Genomic DNA, 21,304 nt, shown 5'->3' with positions numbered 1-21,304 from the left:
TATCGAAATCCGCGGTGAGGCCACGCGATACGAGGACGGCATTTACTGTTTTGGCCGTTGAAATGGACAAACTCTTCACACAAAACCACCACATCCATACCTCCCAGTCTTTCTATCCCTTTCCCTTCTCCCAAGTTTTACTCCATCTTCTCTAGTTCCTTGTCTCTTTTTTCGTCTAAAGCCATGGCTTTCTCACCTTCCTCAACCTCTTATCCTTATCTTTCAGACCCATTGTCGTCTTTTCTCTCAGCACTTCAACCTGGCTTTCCTGAACCTTCATCTTCACACTCATCGTCGTCCGCCATTCCTATACATTTAGATGGTAGTGGCCCCCAAGCTTCAAAGGAGGTTGCCTGCAACACACAGCCTGATATCCTCTCTGAAAAGTTAACAAGAAAGAGCGTACATTTGAGCAAAGAATCCCAAGAGTTACTTGATCCACTTAGCAGCATTAAGGACGATAATACGAGTGTGATAATCAACGAGAATATACGGGCTTCCGAGTTTTCCAACCTTCTAGGAGATAACTCTTGTGCAGTATTGAGTTATACAACATCGCAGCAAAGCGCATTCCTGACATCGTTAGGTCCACTACTCTGGGAGGCTGACCGACTAGAGCGGTTACTCGGCCTAAACGACCAAGATATCGCTGTAACTGGAAGTCCTTCCGCCCATCAACAGCAACAGCAAAAACAATCACTACCACAACAGCCACTACAACGAGAGCAACAAAACCTAAATTCTATTATACCGCCATTCTCCATCTGGAAGGCGGAGAGCAAGAAACTCAGTATTAAAGAGGAGTTTGTTCACCCTGGATTCTATTTTCTTTCTAATAATGATCAAGCTGAGGGTCAATCTTCGAAACCATTGGCTTGTAGTCCCACGTTTCTTAAGATGCCTCGGAAACGATCATTACGAGAGGATGGGGCCTCTAGCTCCTCTGTATACAGTCCTGAAGGGTTAGGTATGAGCAGCAGACACGACCTTTCAAAGCCTGCAACTGTGCTCACAACAGCTGGCATATCAACGCCGCTGCAACCTTGGCCACCAAAGACGCTATCGATGCCCACAGCGTTTTCTCATACTATGAATCCTAGCACCAGCAGCCATCTAGTCACGTCTCTCGTGCAACAGCAACAGCAGCAAGGAGTATACTCGGATATCTCCTCGACTCACCCGTATATGGTTGCATTCTCATCTCCCCTAAGAACTAGTTTACACAGTGACAGCCGTAACCACAGCCATAGCCACAGCCATAGCCACAGCCAGAACCAGAAGTATCTCTCGCCTTCCATGCAGAATGGGGAATCTGTCGATTACCAGCAATCCCCCACTATAACAGCAACAGCTAACATGATCGCTGCACAGGAATACCCTCCATCCAGCGCTCCTCAATCGCAACCACAATCACGCAAAAGACGCACCTCAAAGCTCAAAGCGGAATCATGCTCAAGATCCATGTCCACGTACAACCAAATGTTATACAAATATTCTTCACACTTTCCTCTAAGTGGCATTCCTCCTCCACTACAACAGCAGCATCAATCAACTCATGACTTCCTATACCAACAATGTTCTCATCCCTATCTAATACAGAGCCACCCACAACAGCAACAGCGGTCATACTCATTTTCTCCGGGCAGCACTCCAGAGCCTACAAAAGCCAGCAATAGCCAGAGAGTAGCTCCACAGTGTCGTCGTAATCCCGGTGAAGTTCCAGCAAGCACGCTCCCACCAGACCTCCATGAAGTGTTGCTGAGCCTTGCCCAGAATGCTAGCAATAACTGTGGTACTGGCAGTCATCCTGCTACCACTCGCAGCAACGCTGAGACCAGTCGGACGATCGCGAAGAGGCAATCCGAGCCTGCAATAAGCTACAGCCATATTTGTCCTCACAGCAATGACTGTTCTCACTTACAAAACCTTAGTCATAGTCATACACGATCTCTAGTGGCAGCTGCATCTCCACTGCCTACTCCTCCTGCCATACCTTCGCTAGCTGGTAACCGAAACGATATTACATCTGCCGTATTCAAGACTCAGGATAAAGCAATATCGAGCTCTGATGTAGCCTTGAAGGCGAAAACAGGTACAGAGGTTGCAGCGTCAGAGCCAGGGGTAGGAGCGAGTATAAATACAACTGTTGTAGGACAATCGAAATCAATACCTTTAGATAATACTCTCAATGATAATAACGGTAATAATGATAAACAGGACCTGCATGTCGCAGCTACCTTTGTTCAGAGCCTAAGCACAGTGACGACGTTGGATCCTACGGCATCCAAGCTCATTGACCAACTTTTACTGCAGGACTACCTGCGCACTGCAGCACCTGCGATCGTTGCTTCAACTGCGACAGACCTTGCTCGCTGTAGCAGCCATCATGCCAAACCTCGTTTGCCTTCACCCTCACCTTCACTATCACCTGTGCACTTGCACCCAACTTTGAAACCATCAATTTCATCTTCGACCATATCCCCATCTACTTCTTTGCTGTGTTGACGTTCATAGACAAGATTATACTGCGAAGTGTAAATAGGAAGCAAAAAAAGTCATTATTGGCATCTTTATTTCTATAATGGTCTATTTGTCCTGATTTGAATATAAATAATTTTAATGAGCATGAAGCATGATGGTTAGTCTCGTCCATCAACCTTTTTGATTAATCCTCGCCATATATCCCGGCTGACCCCTGCTCCTGCTCGCCAGATGTCGAAAATTTCGGATGTCTTGAGCGGCTCTGTGGATTGCGCGCTGTCAACTGAGAGCGCACGCGCTCGGCGGGGCCGGATTTCGGGTACAAAAGCCGTTTCCTGGTGAGGAGCCCCAGATAGGATTCGTTTCTGAGATGCTCGGATGAGCTCACGATCAAAAACAGCTCTCCTGCGTCGAGATCCATCCTTCTCACTAGATCCATGGGCAGCCGGCGTCGCCACCACATACGCAACTGCTGTGCTTGTTGCAGCCGCACGCTGAGAGAGACTAGTGGTAGGCATTGAAATGGTGCCTGGACAGACATGGACAGACTCTGCAGTAGCCACCGGCTCTGTCTCAGCTCCAGTTCCTGAAGATGGTACTAATAATGTGTCGGATTGGGAGGAGGCTATGCTTTGCAGTACTGATAAGTCAGGCGAACCTTGGATACTAGGCTGTACTGATACAGCTTTTGTTCCGCTATCTTTGTCAGAGATTTCGGGCCCACTTCCACGATCATTGTTGATTAGCCCTGACAGGATTTCAAGGTTGGTTCTCGCTTGACTATTGCCCTTGCTACCACCATTGGTGTTATGACTAATTTGAGTGCTGGCTTGCTGATCTGTCATCACCCCTTTACCCTTATACGCTGATTTGCTGACGGCTCGTCGAAGAGAAGAAGAAGAGCTAATAGGCATTTGACTTGATGCGCTTCCTGATTGCGGTTGAGATTGGAATAATGAGCCTAAAATGGATGATGCAGGTACCTCGCGTCGTAAAAACGCTAAGGCCGATTCCCGTCCGCTCGTTCGGCCTAGACTCTTGGTGATAGACTCTTGATTGTCTCCTAAAATAATGCCTTCATGAAACGAATATGCATGCTGTGGCTTGGGCAAAGTCTGCTCCAGAGATGCAGCTGATTCTGATGCTGAAGCTAATCCTAATAAACCCTCATACGCCAGCCCGGTGTTTGTTCCTAATGGAGATCCTACTGCTGGCTTATCAAGTGTATCCGTTTCAGTTGCTCCTGGTTCCTGTGAAGGATTGCCGGAAAAGCGGCGGGCATCAATCCATGAATTAGTCGATATGGGCGAAGACACGGTTGAAGTTGATGGGGTTGCAACTGTTAAGGCGGACTGTGTAATGAGTGTGGGCTTGGAGACAAGTCTTGTAGCTACGTTGGGCATGGCCTCACTGGTGCTTGGATTTAATGATGCCATAGGATCAACTTTGTAAGTATGAGTGGCGGCACTCTCAGTCCCTGCAACCCTTGCATTTCCTTGACTGGTTGAGGCTCTAGCCGATAGCGAAGAGGGAGTGGATGCCATCCAGTGCTCCTGGAATATATCTTGCCTAGTAAGGATATTTGAGGCAGGAGCGCCCGCCTGAGTGGAGATTCCGATTGGACACTGTGTTTTGTCCGGCATTTGAGAGTATCTGGACATACTGGACGATCGTAATGTCGACGACGTTTCTCCTTCAATGGTTGGTGCTGATCCTGGAAACTTGACTGTAACCAGTGGGTTCGGTATTTCGCCTCCTTCTGATGTGGACGATGAGCTTCGGAAGGATGCAGCAGGACTTGATCTATCTGGCGAAAAAGCCGTTTTGATGGGCTGCTCGGTTGGCAATCTGTCAAGCGGTTGGCTTTGTGGGACTGAATGCGAGAGCATGCCTTGAACAGATGCAGTCGTAGAAGTAGCTCTCGGAGGAGAATGCAACCCGTCTTCGTGCTTAGCATACGGACCAAAGTTAATATCAATTGCTCTTGTACGCGACGATGGTATCAATGGCGCCACGGCTACACCTTCAGTCACATGGATGGTGGTGGATCTTGCCGGCGACATCGTAGCCATGGCCGCCAAGGACCTTGTAGCGGATAGTCTTGATCCAGCTACAAAGATGGTGTTAGGCCTTGACAAAAGTGGAGCCTCTGCTGAGATGGATGGGTTGGGCGCCTTGGGTGCTACTGGTTTTCTGGGGGATGAAATCCAAGCAGAATCTGCAAACACTCTGGATGTTTCCGCTATCACTAAGTCTGATTTGCTCTTGGATATGGCTGGAATGTCCTTAGATGTCTCCACAGCCAAAATGGTTGATACATTTTGTACTCCTAAGGCCTTATTGTCTTCAGTTCCTGATTGGTGACCATTCCCACCAAATACTTTGTTAAAGAAACCAGACACACCAGTGGACGCAGACTCCAGAATGCGAGGTCGATCCAGTATCCCCAAGACGTTTCTAGGCTGAGTAGACTTGTTAAGAGCACGGTCAGATCCCCTTACGCTCATATGCATCTCAGCACTAATGTGCCCATGAACTTCAAAATTGTCGTCATCCTCGGAAGGTACATCCTCTCGCAGAAAGTCTTTCTCAGCCTTGATGCGATCCTGTTCCACTTTCAGTACATAGCTTAGCTGAAGCTCATTGATTGTCATACGTAGTTTGCCAATTTCAGACAACATCTCTTGTACCATGTGTGCCAAGGGAAAGAACTCTGCAATAGTGAAACTCCAGTCTTCCTCTCCTTCTTCTCCTTCTTCTTCTTCTTCCTCTTCCTCCTCCTCCTCCTCCTCCATTTCTTCATCATCATCATCATCATCTTTGTTCTCTCCTTCGTCCCCTAACTGCCCTTCCTCTCCCTCGACTGAATCACCGTCCGGGTTATTATCCACTCGTTCGGAATTGTAACCTACATCATCACTGGGTAAGGTCATGCTAGTCTGGCGCGCAAATAGTTCATTAATCGGATCAGTCGCCTGTGCCTCTAGCCACCTGAATCTCTCATTCAAATTGTTGACATCTGTTAAAACATTTTCGATAACGGAGTTGGACATTTGAGATAGTGCTTGAATATCAAACGTCCTTCGGAGCCTACGGTTCAATTCCCGTGTATCTGACCTACACAGGCGCTCGAGTAGATCGGTTGCAAGTGTATGAAGTAGTTGGTACGGACTATGTTCATGATCATAGCGGCGGCTCGAGAATGCTTCTGACGCAGTGCTGGCCTCTGAGGGGAACCTTCTGTCGCGCGCTGGTAGAGGCGACCGTAATAAAGGCGAGCGCAAAAGTGATGAACGCATCGATCGGACAGAGCGCACACTATACCGCTTTTTGCCTTTATCCAGTTTACTTTGTAGTGGCTTGCTGAAGAGAAATGTAGGAGCATACCCAGTTCCGGCTGGTATTGTGTCAATAGTGATATTTTGGTTGATAGAGAGACCGTCCATAGAAGTTACGGGACTTTCGACAGATTCTGGTATACCTCGAATTGCGCTGTCTGATTCTTTAGACAAAGGGGTATTGGTATGTGCTTGAGCACCATTATCCTTATTCTGACCTTTGACTTCTTCGGCGACACCTTTGACACTTGCTTTCCGTGCAATTTGCTCCTTAGCGCGCTTTCTAGATGCTTTAGAGGCTTTGGAACGAACGCTAAAACTGTCTGTGTCTTTCCTCTGCTCACCAAATGCGGCGGCAGAATGGATGGGTTGTTGTTGAGCCACGGCTGCTGCGACCACACCAACGCGCCATGCCTCCATCATATGCTGGCGTCGCTCCACTATCATTTGTTCCATATATTCTGAGCTTTTGCATTGCCGCGAATCTGGTATTTCGTCTGTACTGGTGCTTTTTGAATTCCCAGGATGAATACAATGTAGGCTGGATGGCTTCATGCATAATTGCGGCCTCCTATCGCTACAAATTGATCTTGGCCGATTCTTCTTGGTAGCTATTGTTTGAGAGAAGGGGTCTATGCTAAAATGATGTTGTACTGGTTCCGAAAGTCGTCGTCGCTGGTATGGCGGGAGAATACGCTGATCCGAAGACGCTTTTGGCCATTGAGAGAGAAGAGAGCAGTCAACGCCGCTCCACGGGCGTGCCACAGGCAAGGATGCTCCGCCAGAATTATCTCCGATAGCTATACTTTCATTGATATGACCAGGGGACAGCTCCCGCCCCTCCTCCAGCAGATACGTTGCGTTAGGTTCTAGGATGATGGATTGTGAATATTCGCATCCCGAGGATAAGTCCAATGGTGTATTAGCTTCAGCCTGGGTTGCCCTCTGCAGCTCCGCCGACAGAAATGATATAGAATTTACTTGATCATTGTGGGAGCCATTTCGTTCCGTGTCTAAATGGTTTCTACCTCTGGCAATGTCAGATGAGCTTCCCATCATGAAAGAGACGCTTCCGTCTTCCCTGTTTGCTTTATCATCCAACCTTGCTGATGGTAAAAGCACAAGAGGTCGATGTGCAGACTTTGCCGATGATCTATCGTCAGGTGAATCGAGCATTTCCATTTGGGTCTTCTAGTTTGCCAAAACATTTCAATAGCGTTAATCAAAACACATAAAAATACCGTGTGGTAAATTGGCAAGGAAGATCAGAAAGAGAGAAATGGAGCAAAGGGAGAATTAAAAAAAAAAAAAAAAAAAAAAAAAAGGTTGTTGAAGACAAGAAGCATGGTCTGTGCGCGTCATTGAATCAGTATAAAGATTTGCTTTGGACTCTTATTCACACGCACTAGTCCATTCCCACTTATTCCCTTTCTCTACAGAGAAGGTCCTGAAGCTGGTCCCGAGAAAAATGATAGCGATGATAAAGCCTTCGTGGTGAAAATAGAGCAACGGTTGTCGGGGGAAAAAATTGAATGGGAAAAGGAAATTAAATAATAAAAAAAAGTTTGATAAGGGATGCAGCAATGACAAAGGAGCTGCATGATGAGCTGCTAAGGCTTCTTTTCTGAAGTTACTGAACAAAGTGACAAAAAAGGCGAACGAGTCACAGCAAAAATAGTACTTACTTCGACAAATCTGGCAACATACCCAGGTTCATCTTGATCGTTTGCACAATCACTCATGTCCGATGATGGATTGGTGGGTTTCTCAGGATGATATCTGTTCTCATGATCTTCATCAAATTCGCAACCAGAACTAAGCATGTCCATATCTACATCTGCGTATATAGAGCGTTGGCCTCGACCAATGTTAGAGGCGGGACTGGATATGCTAACATTGTGTTCGCGTGGTTTGGAACTAGTGGGGTTCATGGGTGATCGAGATGAGAGTACGATGGAATCAGAACCTCGTCTCATTTCGGATGTGGATGTCGATGTTGAAACAGTGGCCGCGTTGTTTGAGTCTGAATGTGAATGGTTAGTATGCTCGTAACCTCTGTTTGTTTTCCGCTTTAACTCTTTGGAAGAGCGGTCCAGTCCGGTGCGCTTATGAGGGGCAGAGATCGATGAAGGTTGTTTGCCTTGACTATAAAGCCTTTCAAGCTCTCCAAATACACTTCCGCGCACGCCAGGCGAATGAGGATGGTGTCGAGAAGCATTCATGTAAGGAGGAGGCGACCCTGCAACAGATCCAAGAGTCCCGATGTGACTCGCAGCATCCAGACCCCCCCCTACAGGCATATCGAGCCCACTCCAAGCACCCTTAGGCATAAGAAAGTTTTCGTTATTGTCTATCCGATTACCGTACCAGTGTTCAAATGCATGACCCTGTTCATAGTCTTCTACTTGTGACCGTAGGGCCAGTATTTCGTTCCTAGTATCCTGCAACAGATCACGGTATTCATTTAGCTCAGAGCGTAATGTCGAGTTGGTTGTAGCGAGTTCTTTGATTAATGAGATCAATTGATTTTGTGCGGCGAGTGGTGGATCAATGAACGAGGATGGATAGGGCGGTGATGAAGACGGTGAGAGTTGATGCATACTCATTACGGTTGATCCCTGTGATGGCCGTTCTTGTTGGATTGCCTGGCCCAAACTACCTTGAGGCGGAGAGCAGAGCCGGTCGGTTGTTTCTTTGAGCCAAGCAAGCGCTTCTTTACTTTCGCGCGCCAGCTCTAACTCCTGCTGCTGTCGTTTGAGGCTGTCATGGCGCTTAGACAGAGTCTCATACTTGCCTTGGATCGTAACAAGTTTTTGTTGTAATGCCCTTTCTGATCTTTGCACCTCCTGAAGTTCATCCTGTAAAGCCTCGATCTTCAATCGACTTGCATCCTCGCGTTCCTGCAATGCTTCCCTCTTGATTCTTTCTATTCGCAGTAGGTCTGAATCCTTTTGTCCATCAGCCATCTCTTTAGTAAGGTTAAAAAGCTGTTGCTCTGTATATTCCAGCTGAGCAGAGACAAGCATGAGTCGTTTTGCTGTTCTTGCCTGGTCACTGACAGCCAGTAACCGCGACTCTTCGAGTTCCTGATTAATTTTCGCTAGATCTCGACTGGTCTTTGCTAATTTTTCAATCTCCGTCATGGCAATTCTGAGCTAAGAGAAAGCAGGAGCAAGGGGAACGATAAAGATGTTAATGTTTGTTTGGCTCACTACCACATCGTTTATGACCATGATTGTTTTAGTCACAGTGGACAAAACAAAGGGATGAGGACAGACGTGACTACTGCATGCGCACGGCATAATGGGGTCAGACTTTATTATTTTTTTCTTTCGTTCCTCTGCGGTACAAAGACGATCAGATTGGGGAAAAAAAAACAGTTTAGTTGCATTTCTACCTTACCTCTCGTTGTAGCTCATTAACAATTGGGCGATGATTCTCCTGCTGATACAGTCCTTGCTCTGTCATATTTATTGATTGGCAATTTAGAAGAGAGAGACGGAAAAGGATTAATAAACGAAACGAGGTATTGACATGATCTGTATGGTGGCATTATTGGTATTATTCAGATACGTCGACTGTGAACAGAGGCGTGATCGAATATTGAAACGATAAATGGTCATGGACCGATGGTGATGACTGGGGAGCTATCACCTTTTTTTATAAATAAAAATAAAACATACCAAATGTTCTTGTATGGGTCTGTGAGTGCTCCCTAGCAGTCTCAAGTCTGTTATCCATCTTTGCAGCAATCCAATGAGAACAGGCCTGTGCCTGAATACAATAGCAGCCCTCCGATTCTTCCATTGCAAAGATGCCAGTTGGTCAACAAAAGGGTAGCAAGCAATTTCAGGAATGCAAAGAGAGTTCAACTAAACAAGAGTCAATAGAGAGAGAGAGAAAGTGCATGTGCCTGTACGTCTGTGAATGCGAATAAAGATCAAATGTAATAAGCGTAGCGTAAGTAGAAGAGTGAGTACATGAAAGTGTAAGAGCGTGGGACTGCAAAGAAGTGAGGGCGTATGGGAGTGAAGTAGATGGAGGAGTGGAGAGGTGAGTGAAGGAGTGAAGGAATAAAGAGAAAGAGTGAGGAAGTGAGAAGAATGTGGGCAAGTGAGCTTGCAGAGGTACGAAAAAAAAAAAAAAAAAAAAAAAAAAAAAGAGTCGTGAGTGATTATGTGAATTGAGGGAATGACTGGCGGAAGGCAAGTGAATTTTAATGCTCTGTAATGAGGAAAACAAAACATTGCAATTCCTTCATCCCTCAATTGCTCATTTCAGATGATGAAAGAGCAAATGCATTGATTTAATAATAAAACTCTTTATTTATTTAATAGTTTAATTAGTTGACTTGCCTGCCTCGGTTTTGAATTTGCAGCAGCAGTAGCACTAAAATGGGCCAACCATGTTTCAAATTCACATCCCATTGCACTGTGCAGGGACCAACAACAAAACATTTCAGTAAAATTGAATGATGCTCTGACTTAGCTTATCACAGCAAGCAATTCTACTCCTTGTCCATGTTGATCAATCACTGGCTCCATTGCTTTCTTTACTACAAAAGCTCGTACATCATTTTACTCGTTACCTGCTCATCCAACATGACAGACAACACCTCTTTCTTTTTGTGGCTGGATTCGCTAGCATGTTCTAAAAAACGGTTTGAGAACACAGCCACATCAAAAAATTTCCTGCAGCGGCACGCAGTATCCTCCCAACATTCCGTTTTTGGAAGTTATTTAACGACATTGTAATCAACAATAGTGGCAATCAAGTTGCATTTTTATCATCCACAATAAATGCCACGCCCTGATCCTCGGATAATTCTCTTTGTCTCACTTTTTTTTTTTTTTTTTTTCTTTTACTCCATTTCAACTTTTGGTTTCTTCCGCAGGTGGCCAGAGCCACCTGGTCCTCCGCCATGACTGAGCTGCCCTACACCAAGTCCTACGCTACCCTGTGACGACACCAGCTTCATTTCTCTTGCAAATTCGTCCGCACTATTCGATAATCCTGACCGTGGGCTGGGGAAAGCATCTGGTGCATCAAGGTCTCGGTGCATCTTGCTATGCTTGTTGTGTTTGCTGTGTCGTGCACCTATCGTGTGCGTATTCCCTCCCGCAGCTGCGCCAGTAGCCAATGGACTCTGACCTTGGTTTTGATTCACAACCTGATTGCTTGAATGATGGCCATGGCTCGGGTGCTGTCCATGATGAGGTCGATTGCCGCCTGGTCCTGATCCGGGTCCTGGTCCTGATCCTGGCCCTGGCCCTGACCCTATTGAGGGTGCGTTCATCGTAGGCCCATTCATATGCTGCGCTTGCTGTTGTTGATGCTGCATTGGGTTGGACGATATCCCAGGTGCGCCAAAATTGCTTTTATTAAAGCCTGGTCCGGGCATATTGCCATGAATATTCCCATTGGGATTCAACTGGTTCTGTGGAAATGGTCTCTGTCCTGGACGTTGATCTTGACGGAAAGATGGATTGGTAGCAGTCTGTGAGTTATTGCGTTGTTGTTGCATATTTCCACCAGGAATCATCGGTGGGATCCCATTAGATGCCATAGCCAGCTTGTGCTGCGGAGTTACAGGGATCTGAAATACATATTGGTAGGAGAAAGTATACTAATCAGTCTCTGCAGTCCATAGTCGATTAAGTATATGACTAAACCAAAATAGCAAGTATTTGAATCAGCCTACCATGACACCAGCCTTGCTGTTGGGATCTTGAATCCATTCAAACTCGCTCCAGTTAGGCTTTTCAACGAAAAGCATCGTGTCCTCGCCAATTTTCTTGTACTTCCCAAATTTCGATGTAGATAGCTGTATTAGACCCCTAAAGAGTTTTGCCTCACTAACGTTGTGAAGCACCAAAAAAGAGAAAGAGTTGATGTGTGACCTTAGAGACTAAATATCATGACGATACAGTGAAGATAATGGATATTGGATTATCAGTGAACCAGGTTGCTTACCCTCCCTGGATCCGGACTAGGTCACCACCTCTTAATAATGCTCCTTCTTCACCCCAGAGCACAAGAACTATGCTTCCAGTCTTGTCTGCAACAAGGAATGTGGTCAATAGCTGGTTGTCGTATGTCCTCCGGGGTTCTGCAGCTGTAAGCGGTAACAAAAGAAAAAAAAAAAAAAAAAAAAAAAAAAAAACTAAACATAAGTTTACAGCAATATCAAGCAATGATGTAAAAAGAGGAATAGAAATAGAGAAGTAAGAGTGAGAGACTTGCCTTTTTCAAGGAGGATACACTCGAGATTGAACCCACGCATAGAGGGGCGCAGATCACCAATGTTTGTGAGGGGAAGTCCATTTGCACTTGTAGAAGAGGTAGGAGCAGGTATACTACGTATGATGCTATTGTTGCTACCGCCGTTGTTATTGCCTCCATTGAGACCGTTGCCGCGGCCCATGTTGTTCCTATTCATGGTGGCGAATATTTCAGCGTTCTAACCAAGAGCAATATAAATTTGGCCTCTAACAGTAGAAGAAAGATACGCGAGAGGATTATGTAGAAATTTGAGCAAAAAAGAATGTGACAAGTGTATATGTGTGTTTCACAGAGTAAATGGATTAAGAGACGAATGTGTGTATGAATGTCTGTGTGTTTGCGTGTCTGTGGTCTGAATGGAAGGTGAATGTCTGTGCACAGAAGGAGAGAAAGAAGAAGAGGAAGAAAAAAAAAAGAAAAAAAGAAAAAAGAAGTCAATTAGAATCAAAAGAATGGAGGGAGAAGAAAGCGAATTTGTAATAAGTAAGGAAAAGAAAAAAAAAAGGAGAAAAAAACTGTTTCTTCACCCTTTTATACATTACTGACGACGCTAAATGTGACTGTTTGCTCTTGGTAACACGAGAATACAGCCAATGGAATCGAAGGAAGTTTTGTCTGATTGAGAGCCATCTTTTTTTGTTCTACACATGCACCCTTACTTGTTGACATGATATACATATGTATCCGATACCACAGAGTAAGGAATAAAAACGCGTCCCTAGGAAGCTATCTATGGTCTGGGTGGTAGTAAAGTATCACAAGCTCCATCAGTATACACTACCGTTCCGGATCCCGTCTTCTCGCCGATTCGTCAACAATTGTCTTCGAAAGAGACTCGATTGTGTCGAATAACGTCGCTCTTGCAAACTAAGCCTGCTTAGGCCGGCGAAGAGCCGCTATTGGCATCATATAAGATGAAGCAATCGGTTCAGGCCGAGGCAGTAAAATAATCAGTTGTCATTCACGCTTTGTTTCCTGATGAGGTCAACTCCAGTACAAGCAAAGCTCGTTATTGAGTTGAATCCAGTTTAGAGGCTAACGCTTCATAAAAGCGCTGTTTCTGTATAACCAAGAGCCTCCTGGCCGACTTTGAGAGAGTTGACACTGGATGATAATAAAGGCTTTGATCTTATTTATAGAGTGCTTAAAAATGACCACGTATTTTCCATCACTGCTTCCTTGGCTGGCTATGCAAATATTATGAGTACTAATGGCACCGATCGCTTCCGACACCGTGTAATAAAAAGATGTCTGAATGTTATGGTAAACTTAACATCCGATATTTTTGATACCATCACTGCTCCTCTAGCTATATCCAACGTGTTTCTTTCTTTTTACCGGCCATCCTTTCTCTCTTCCAAACTCCAGCCAAATATGAAACCGATACTTCGAGCAAAAGCCAAGGAGGCTACGTAGCCGAAGCGGCATCTAGGCCTTATGTTGAACAATTAATCACATGAGTAGCCTGGTGCAAAGCCCAAATCCATTATTTAATCCTTGTCAAAGGCCATTAATTAGGGGACTTAATCTACTTTCTCTACTTTATTATTATACACACCCCTCAGCTCATGGTGTAAGGTTCCTCAACTCGTGAAGCCGTCAAGTATCTCAACCTCCCTGCTATTCGCTGTTAGCCTTCGTTTGACGGGTAAAGAGAACACGATAAAAGGTAAAAGAGATCACCTTGGGGGATTTCAGCTGAAGCTCTCTACGATCTGAGAGCGAACATGAAAAGAGGCTTCTTTAGAGCGGTTGAGGCTACAAATGAAACCAGTAAGCTGCTCCCATAGCCTGCCTCTGTCACCACAATTTAACGCCGCCTGAGAGGAGCAGTATTGATACCAATATGTTGTCTAAGACCAGCTCTACAGAAAATAAAAACAAAATAAAATTACCGATTGCAATGTTGAAAAATGGAAATAGGCTGGGAGTGATTTAACTATTATTTTGTAGTACAGTTCACAATAGGTGTTAGATTCACAAGATCCGCCATGGCAACCTTCGGTATATCTAGGATCATGTTCCAAGAAGGGTAACAACTCATTCAGTCCAAGGGACAGACAGGTTCAGTGAGGGCCTTATGATGTGGCCGCACATGTCATATTATGGGGTTGCCCTCCTGATGGTTAGAGTCGAATACGACGTTAACAGTAGTAATCCTCTTTTTTAGTCGTGCAGGAGTAATTAATCCCGACTTGGTACTCTTCTAGCCCAACTATGATGAATGAGCCTGTATTCTAATAGAGCATCATAGATTAGTCTTCAACTATAAATCGTGCTTGACTAAAACACGTAGGATATAATATATGATATGCCGCAGCGCAAACACGTGTAATTGACAGAACTGCGGCTGTTGTGATTTGATGATGTGGCGGAGTCTGTACTCCAACAACTCCAGTTCGTAGATGCCTTATAGATCTTTCCCTATTTAAACGGTTTCCATCACTTTTTACATCTTTCAATCATTCTTCTACAAATCTCCTTTTATAACGAAGCTATTTGTCTACACCTATCATTATGTCACAACACAAGATCCATAGCACAACTGAACATGACCATGCTGTGTCACCAACAGCAAAATTAGCAATGCCATCAGCACCTCTTTCGATCTTTTTCTTGCCACCAGAAATCATTTCTTCGCTCAGTTTGAATTCTCAATCCGAGATTCTTAAATCAGATCCTTTGTTGGAGAATCATACTATAAATACTGCTGTTAATCAAACCTACGGCTCAGATACTGTTGCAACACCTGTTCCCACCAGCCTTGACTCAGCAGCTCCCTCTTGCCGTATCTGTGGAATTACTCAGTTTGAGAGCGTCGAAAAACAACGCGAGCATGTCAAGCTTGATTGGCACCGGTACAATCTCAAACAACAGCTTTTGAATAAACAGGCCAAACCCATCTCAGAAGCCCAATTTGAAAATATGATCCAAGATCTTTCAAGCATTTCCGGATCAGATACTGATGACAGTGATTATTATTCAGACCTCAACAACGACGGAGCAACGGGCAGAATCAGCTCATTGATGAAGAAAATCGAATTGTCCGTCAAAGAAGGCCAGGAAGCACGTGAGCAAGACCCTCTCATGATTTATCAACGGCAGCGTGCTGATCAACAGTTCCGGGAATCTTGCTCGTCACCTTTGATCTGGTTCACCTCCTCACTTTACAATGACACTGTGCGTCTGGGCATCTATAAGAACGCGCTGCCTAATAAAGGCCAATGTGAAAATATAGTGGCATACCTTCAGTCGCTCCAATTCGATATACCACCACCAGTCAATAAAAAGAAAAACAACAAGGCGAGAAGAGAAGCTAGGAGACTAGCGGCAGCGGCAGTTACTGCAGAAGATCCAAAGGAGGCTCTTCCTGCAATTGATGAACAGATAGATCAAAGCGCTGGTACACCACTTGTAGATTCAATTGAAACTGTTGCGGCACAGCAGGATTCGCAAGCACAGAACAATGTTCAAAACCTCGGCATGAATATGGGTGAGAGAGGACAAGAAGATGGACAGGAAGAAGAAGAGGAAGAAGAGGTGGAGTATGAGCCCGACTGGATCAAATATCAGAAGCAGGCCAAGCAGAAGCAGAATGCTTCTGCTAATCCTCCCCATCAGGCACGACTATGGACTCTGATCATGATTGGAGGAGGCCACTTTGCAGGCATGGTTATGGACCTTGCAGGCCAAGTTTCATCACATGGCCGTGATATGAAAGTTATTGCCCATAAAACATTTCATCGCTATACAGGTAAACAATTCAATCTAGGGCTTTTTTTTTTTTTTTTTTTTTTTTCCTGCCATTCAGAACCTGACTCATTGTCTGTACAATATATATTTATTCTAGTCCGACGTCAGCAAGGAGGTTCGCAGGGATCGCATGGGATCGCCAATTCCGCAGGAGCACGTGTGCGCATGTATAACGAAGAAGCATTGAAACTTGAAGTCCGTGAATTGCTTGAGGGTTGGTCTCACTGGATCCAGCAAAGTGAATGTGTCTTTGTTCATTCTCCTGGAAACAACCGCCGGGTTCTATTTTTTGAAAATTCGGTGATCTCTACTGCAGACCGACAAGGGCGTCTTCGTTCCATCCCCTTTATGACAAGACGGCCTACCCTCTCTGAGCTCAAACGCGCCTATCTGGAGCTAACTACAGTCAAGGTCTCTGTTCTCAGTCCGGAAGCATTGAAGCAGAAAGAGTTGGAAGAGCAGGAGGCGCTTGAACGAGCATTGCGAAATTCTCAAGCAAGAGCTACATCACTGCTGGAGGGTGGTAAGAAGGCAAAGCAGCCAACTATGACGACATCCAGCCCATCCCCTGAGCTGATCAAACTAGTCGAGTTAGTCAAAAAGGGTCGCGCTGAAGCCATGTCGAATCATATTCAGAAGTATGGTATTGATGTCTCGCAGCCTCTGCCGTTGACAACCAGTACAGAATACGATATTCGTAGGACACCCACCATATTGCATGTAGCTTCTCACCACGGCCAAGCTCAAGTTGTCAAGGCGTTATTGGAGAAGCATATGGCTGACCCGACGATCACCTCAACCATATCAGGACATGACAATGATAGTGGACAGGATGATTCTGAAAACAAATCGCTCTCGCTCGGTACCAGTTCATTAACTGCATACGACGTTGCCAAGGATAAAGAGACACGAAATGCTTTCAGAAGAGCCATGGCATTACTACCAGAGGCATGGGACTGGGTTGGACAGGCACATGTTCCTTCTGCACTCACACCAGAGATGGAGGCAGAGCAGGAGAGAAAGGCTAAAGAAAAGGCACGCAAGGTATTGGAAGCGGAGCGTGAGCGAAAAAAGACGAAAGAGCCAAGCCGATCTAAGATCCCTGTTGAACATAACTCAGCCTCTAGGCTAACGGTGACATCATCAACATCACCGCCCAGTCTATTGGCCAAGAACATGGCCAGTGTTTCAGCCGCCCATTCAAATCTATCACCCGAAATGCGGATGCGTCTAGAACGTGAGCGACGCGCTAATGCTGCAGAAGCTCGTATGGCCGCCATGCGTCAAGCAGAGACCATTCGTAGAGCTGTCCAAGAGGGCAAGAATATTTGTGTGACCTGTGGTAAGAGTCTAAATGACTTGACACCATTTGACAAATTTGGGCGCAAATTTTGCACCACAGAATGTGTTGCCAAAGGCCCTGCATAATTCAATAAAATATCAAAGAATGGTTGAGAAATCTTAAAAAATATTGATTCATGCTCCTTGATTTATTTCCATGCATGGTACAATGGAAGATCTTACTAATAATACATTGATAAATCAAAAATTAAAAAAAAAAAAAAAAAAAAAAAAAATATATATATATATATATATAAAAAGTTGCTTCCCATTATGATACATTCGAGCGTGGGGAAGATTGTCCAGAAGCATAGAGCCAACGCATCATTAAAGCTCCAATATAGGCTGTCCATTCATCAAGACCAAGGGTTGGAGGCATGTCGTGCCAGACGAGGTCTTGATCTTCGCGCTGCTCGCTTGCTTTAGAAACAGACAAGGCGTATGTGTTTGGCTCGCTGTTAAGCGGGAGAGGCTGAGCGCTTATATTTATACTTGTGTTAGGCGTATGGTTAGGAGCAGCTGTCTTCTTATTATCGCTTCCCATAATACCGCTTGATGAGATCATAGGCGACGATGCAGCTGATCTGGCAGTAGTACGCTGTGTTAGCGAATCTGTGGTCCAGACTGTGTTGAACTGACTACTAGGTTGAGCTCCAGATGATCTGTTCACATCAGCACTGCTAGGCCGTCGGTCATTGCTCCAGTCTGGAAATGAGATGCTACTAGGCATGGAAAATGGATCCAACATGGCTCCTTGACTACCCGATGCGAGTGATGGCACGATAGTACTGCTCGTATTCTTTTCATTCGCCAGTGGACTTGTTGCCTCCGACTTGCGACGTGCATCATCCAATTGAGGCGAAGTGGTCCCGTGCGCTAGTGCTCTCACAGTTATAGGGGTCAACAGACCGCTCTCTTGTGCCTTGACCCTCTTGCTGCTGCTGTTGTTATCTCCTGTAGAGCTTTCAAACATGTTGGGACTGATAGTTGAGTGCACCAACTCTGAATCGGATTCCAAAGTCTGAGTGATGGTGGTGTCCGTACGACCCGGTGAAGGCGATGATACCGATGGCTCAGTTTGGACCGGGGATTGAGCACCCAGGCCAACCATGGATGGTGGTGGTCGGTTTGACATGGCCGGAGATGACGATGCACTAGATTTCGATTGATTCATAGCTGCGTCTTCCTGCACTCGAAATCCCTGCTCCACGTTATCGTCGCCCTTGTTAACTGGTTCCTGTACCTGTACCTGTGAGCTTTCCTCGATATGTTCTAATTCAATATCCATATTGTGATCAGGGAAGCTAATGCTTCTGCGGTGCTGCATCTTATTGAACTCGTCATCATTAACTAATAAAGATTGAATTGCCATAACTTTGGAGCGACATTGCTGCCGAAGTTTGTCCTGGCATTCTCGTGGGCCAACCAACGCATCCTTGTATTGAGATTCCAACACCCAAGATGGTCCAACCGGTGACATTTTGAACGTGTCAACTTCAAGGTCCTTTAAGCTGACATGTTTCAAATCCAATAGATCTTCCAATACCTTGGCTCGGCGAGCAGCGCTGACCCAATGGTTAGCCAAGAACTTGAGAGCATCAATACAACGCTTCAAATTAGTTTTGGCATTGATCGTGTGATTAGACAGAGTCTCATTGGAAGCAGACAGTACGGGACTAGGGAAAGACGATTTGCTTGGCTTGCGAACGCTCGGAATGTTCATGAAATGGACAATGCCTGCCGAAAAAATGGCATACAGGCAGCTGATGAACATGGATGTGAGAGCCTCGGTGTCCATGAGTATCTCGGTAATATCTGAAATAGTAGCTGCGGCTTGTACGCACAATGAGGCCGATGTGGGAGACGTAGACATTTCAGGCCGGTGAAGTAGGATGACAAGTGTGTTGAAGGTAAGGTGAAGGAAAAGACCATAGCGCGGTGAATATGCTGTAGGGATTTGCAATGACTCTGGTAGATTCTGACGCCATTCTGTCAGGGCCTTGTCAAGTGCAGAGAACACTGCATCACTTGTATCCACGCAACTCTCTCGATCCTGATCAAATCCATTCTCGAAGTTTTGGATAAATGCGGAATTTTTGCTGCTACTTTTGTTAGATTTTAAAGGAGTGCAGTGTTTAGCCTTGATAAATTCCAGAATGTCGCCCTGAATCTTGGACAAGGTCAGCAGGTGGATAAAGTTGGCAATAGTTGCTGGTCGAGAGAGCACCGTCCTTCCTGTGGTAAAATCAACTTCCTCATCTTCATTCTGAGGGAACCCAGTTTCACAGTCCTTGTGCATGATCGTTAGAGGTCTAATCATTACTGTACAGTGTTAGCGTAAACCGAATGCAAGAATAAAAACAATAAATGAATAAACAAGCCTCCTGATCTGATTACCTTCCAAGACCAGCACATATAAGTCGATCAACCACATAAAGAGACCACCACGTCCGTTTGCGTAATTCACATTGCAACCTATTTCTGTTGTACTCCTGCTCCGACGGCTCTTTATTGAGACCCAGATCTTGCGCCATCCGAATTGCCATTCCCACATATAACCAAGCACGCTGGCTTTCGCAGAATCCCATTTGCTGTATAGCCATCAGAAGGAGAGTCTGGATAGTGGCGATTTGAGAGTTGTCGTACTCGTCTTTCATGAAAAACTTTGCCCTTTCGTAAAAGATGGTACAAGGGGGCCGTTCCACACCATGTTGGGGAGTGCGGAATGCAGTATTATCACTAAAGCGAGATGCAAGGCCCAGAATGGCAAACAATAAATGAGAAGGAGGTGATTCACTTTGGCGGATTTGATCCAAAATCGTACGTGCATGAAGCATGGGTAAAACAGGGTGAATTGAGCGAAAGTGCACTTCCAGTAGATGGTCGATAACGTCAATCGATGGCATGATCAGCGCTACGTCCTTGCTATTAGTTTCCGGAATATGCATGTATCCTGTCAAGGGGTTGGAGAGTGGATGGGTCGTCAAAGACGGTCTGTGTGTAACTAGGCGATGTGAATCCATTTCTTGGCTGCTATGACTGCTACCGTTACTAAAGCTGTGTCGATGACTCATATTGAAACTGCTGTTGCTTCCACCGTTAGTGGTGAGGGTCCGTTGACGATCTGACTCGTGCAAGGTATGGCTTGAATGATGTGATTGTGTAACATGTGAGCCTGGTCGAAGATGATTTTGTGACATGCGACTATCTGTGTAGCCAAGAGACTGATTTGAGCCTGTGGGCCTAGCCTCACTATAGTTTGATGAATAAGGTGAATGCGAGGACTTTTGCTGCGATTGCCGATGCTGATGCTGCTGATGCTGTGGTGGCTGTGGGGAGAAATGAGGTTGATGCTGGTTGTGGTAATTGGAGTTGACACCATGAGAGGAGTGAGCTGGAAGACGTTGTGGTTGTGGTGCATTCTGAGGACGCTGAAGACTTGAAGAAGATGATGATGGCAGCGGATGGCGCGAATTTTCATATGATTGATAGTGGTTCGAGCGAGATATCGCCGTTACTGATGAAAGTTGGATATGCGGTTGATTACGACTGGAGTTAGATCCTTGTGTGGTATTGGTATCCGGATGCGCGGAAGAATTCACGTGAGAAGTAAAAGTCTGGGTCGAAGATTGTGTTGTTTGGCGACTCGATGAAACGTGGTTTCCCGGTAGAGGGCGATGAAGTTGCTGTTGTTGGTGTAAAGGTCGAGAAGTCGAAGAAGATGAGCTAGATCCTGGCGATGGGGCCACATTCTTTCCTGCAGACGAACTAGAAGACCCAGCACTTGTGATTACCTTGAAGGGGAAAAAAAAAGGTGTTAAAAGAAGATATTGATCGTAGAAAGTAAATTAGTCAATAGAAGCTACTTACATGATTAATTTCCTCGTAAGCCTTGGATCTTCTCAGCTTTAGTCCCGTCATTTCCGCTTCTCGAGCCATAGCGTCCAGTTCGGCACGCACAATTTCAGCACGTGGATCCTTGTCCTTGACCAGTCCGCCCAAAAGGCCCTCCATACGATGGAGGCGCGCTTCTATGGCCTCGATATAGCCTGTCATCATGGGGACAATTTTACCTGAAGTCGTTAGCAGATGCAGGGAGTGAGTCTTTG

The 21,304-nt window shown here is 45.5% G+C and overlaps 5 protein-coding genes across 5 annotated transcripts; 2 read left to right on the top strand and 3 right to left on the bottom strand.

The window, feature by feature from the left end:
• Positions 1 to 124: 124 nt before the first annotated feature.
• Positions 125 to 2,505, top strand: BCR41DRAFT_418803 (hypothetical protein; the record flags this gene model as incomplete). The annotated part of the gene is made up of 1 exon (XM_022029672.1): positions 125 to 2,505. The coding sequence occupies exon 1, from the start codon at positions 184 to 186 to the stop codon at positions 2,503 to 2,505; it is 2,322 nt and encodes a 773-aa protein (XP_021885500.1). The 5' UTR covers positions 125 to 183.
• Positions 2,506 to 7,540: 5,035 nt separating this feature from the next.
• BCR41DRAFT_121234 (hypothetical protein) lies at positions 7,541 to 9,962 on the bottom strand. Its single transcript, XM_022019451.1, has 5 exons — positions 9,800 to 9,962; positions 9,503 to 9,691; positions 9,222 to 9,280; positions 8,187 to 8,974; positions 7,541 to 7,656 (listed from the first exon to the last, which is right to left on the bottom strand). Coding segments are annotated over exons 2-5 (972 nt in total). The 5' UTR covers positions 9,627 to 9,691; positions 9,800 to 9,962; the 3' UTR covers positions 7,541 to 7,655.
• A 664-nt stretch (positions 9,963 to 10,626) lies between these two features.
• Positions 10,627 to 12,357, bottom strand: BCR41DRAFT_121201 (hypothetical protein). The gene is made up of 4 exons (XM_022019450.1): positions 12,063 to 12,357; positions 11,793 to 11,934; positions 11,521 to 11,674; positions 10,627 to 11,415 (listed from the first exon to the last, which is right to left on the bottom strand). The coding sequence occupies exons 1-4, from the start codon at positions 12,256 to 12,258 to the stop codon at positions 10,681 to 10,683; spliced, it is 1,227 nt and encodes a 408-aa protein (XP_021885498.1). The 5' UTR covers positions 12,259 to 12,357; the 3' UTR covers positions 10,627 to 10,680.
• Positions 12,358 to 14,531: 2,174 nt separating this feature from the next.
• BCR41DRAFT_383511 (hypothetical protein) lies at positions 14,532 to 17,303 on the top strand. Its single transcript, XM_022027474.1, has 2 exons — positions 14,532 to 15,855; positions 15,952 to 17,303. Exons 1-2 carry the CDS (start codon positions 14,619 to 14,621, stop codon positions 17,280 to 17,282), a joined length of 2,568 nt encoding a protein of 855 aa, XP_021885497.1. The 5' UTR covers positions 14,532 to 14,618; the 3' UTR covers positions 17,283 to 17,303.
• Positions 17,304 to 17,466: 163 nt separating this feature from the next.
• Positions 17,467 to 21,251, bottom strand: BCR41DRAFT_367369 (fungal-specific transcription factor domain-domain-containing protein; the record flags this gene model as incomplete). Its single annotated transcript, XM_022026296.1, has 3 exons — positions 17,467 to 19,507; positions 19,593 to 20,626; positions 21,066 to 21,251. The coding sequence occupies 3 exons, from the start codon at positions 21,249 to 21,251 to the stop codon at positions 17,467 to 17,469; spliced, it is 3,261 nt and encodes a 1,086-aa protein (XP_021885496.1).
• Between the last annotated feature and the right edge of the window lie 53 nt (positions 21,252 to 21,304).

The sequence above is a fragment of the Lobosporangium transversale genome, assembly GCF_002105155.1.
Source record: "Lobosporangium transversale strain NRRL 3116 chromosome Unknown BCR41scaffold_3, whole genome shotgun sequence".
Classification (NCBI taxonomy): Eukaryota; Fungi; Mortierellomycota; class Mortierellomycetes; order Mortierellales; family Mortierellaceae; genus Lobosporangium; species Lobosporangium transversale.
This window is presented reverse-complemented; position numbering and strand designations above follow the sequence as displayed.

What these genes read in the sequence shown, in the direction of transcription:
- BCR41DRAFT_121234 (XM_022019451.1), bottom strand. Translation starts at nt 9,626, where the DNA reads ATGGAAGAATCGGAGGGCTGCTATTGTATTCAGGCACAGGCCTGTTCT. An exon ending in GACCCATACAAGAACATTTG is followed by an intron (nt 9,281 to 9,502) that starts GTATGTTTTATT and finishes TAAATATGACAG; the next exon opens with AGCAAGGACTGTATCAGCAG. An exon ending in TTAATGAGCTACAACGAGAG is followed by an intron (nt 8,975 to 9,221) that starts GTAAGGTAGAAA and finishes GCTTTCTCTTAG; the next exon opens with CTCAGAATTGCCATGACGGA.
- BCR41DRAFT_121201 (XM_022019450.1), bottom strand. Translation starts at nt 12,258, where the DNA reads ATGAATAGGAACAACATGGGCCGCGGCAACGGTCTCAATGGAGGCAAT. An exon ending in GTGTATCCTCCTTGAAAAAG is followed by an intron (nt 11,935 to 12,062) that starts GCAAGTCTCTCA and finishes TACCGCTTACAG; the next exon opens with CTGCAGAACCCCGGAGGACA. An exon ending in ACAGCAAGGCTGGTGTCATG is followed by an intron (nt 11,416 to 11,520) that starts GTAGGCTGATTC and finishes TATGTATTTCAG; the next exon opens with ATCCCTGTAACTCCGCAGCA.
- BCR41DRAFT_383511 (XM_022027474.1), top strand. Translation starts at nt 14,619, where the DNA reads ATGTCACAACACAAGATCCATAGCACAACTGAACATGACCATGCTGTG. An exon ending in AACATTTCATCGCTATACAG is followed by an intron (nt 15,856 to 15,951) that starts GTAAACAATTCA and finishes TATTTATTCTAG; the next exon opens with TCCGACGTCAGCAAGGAGGT.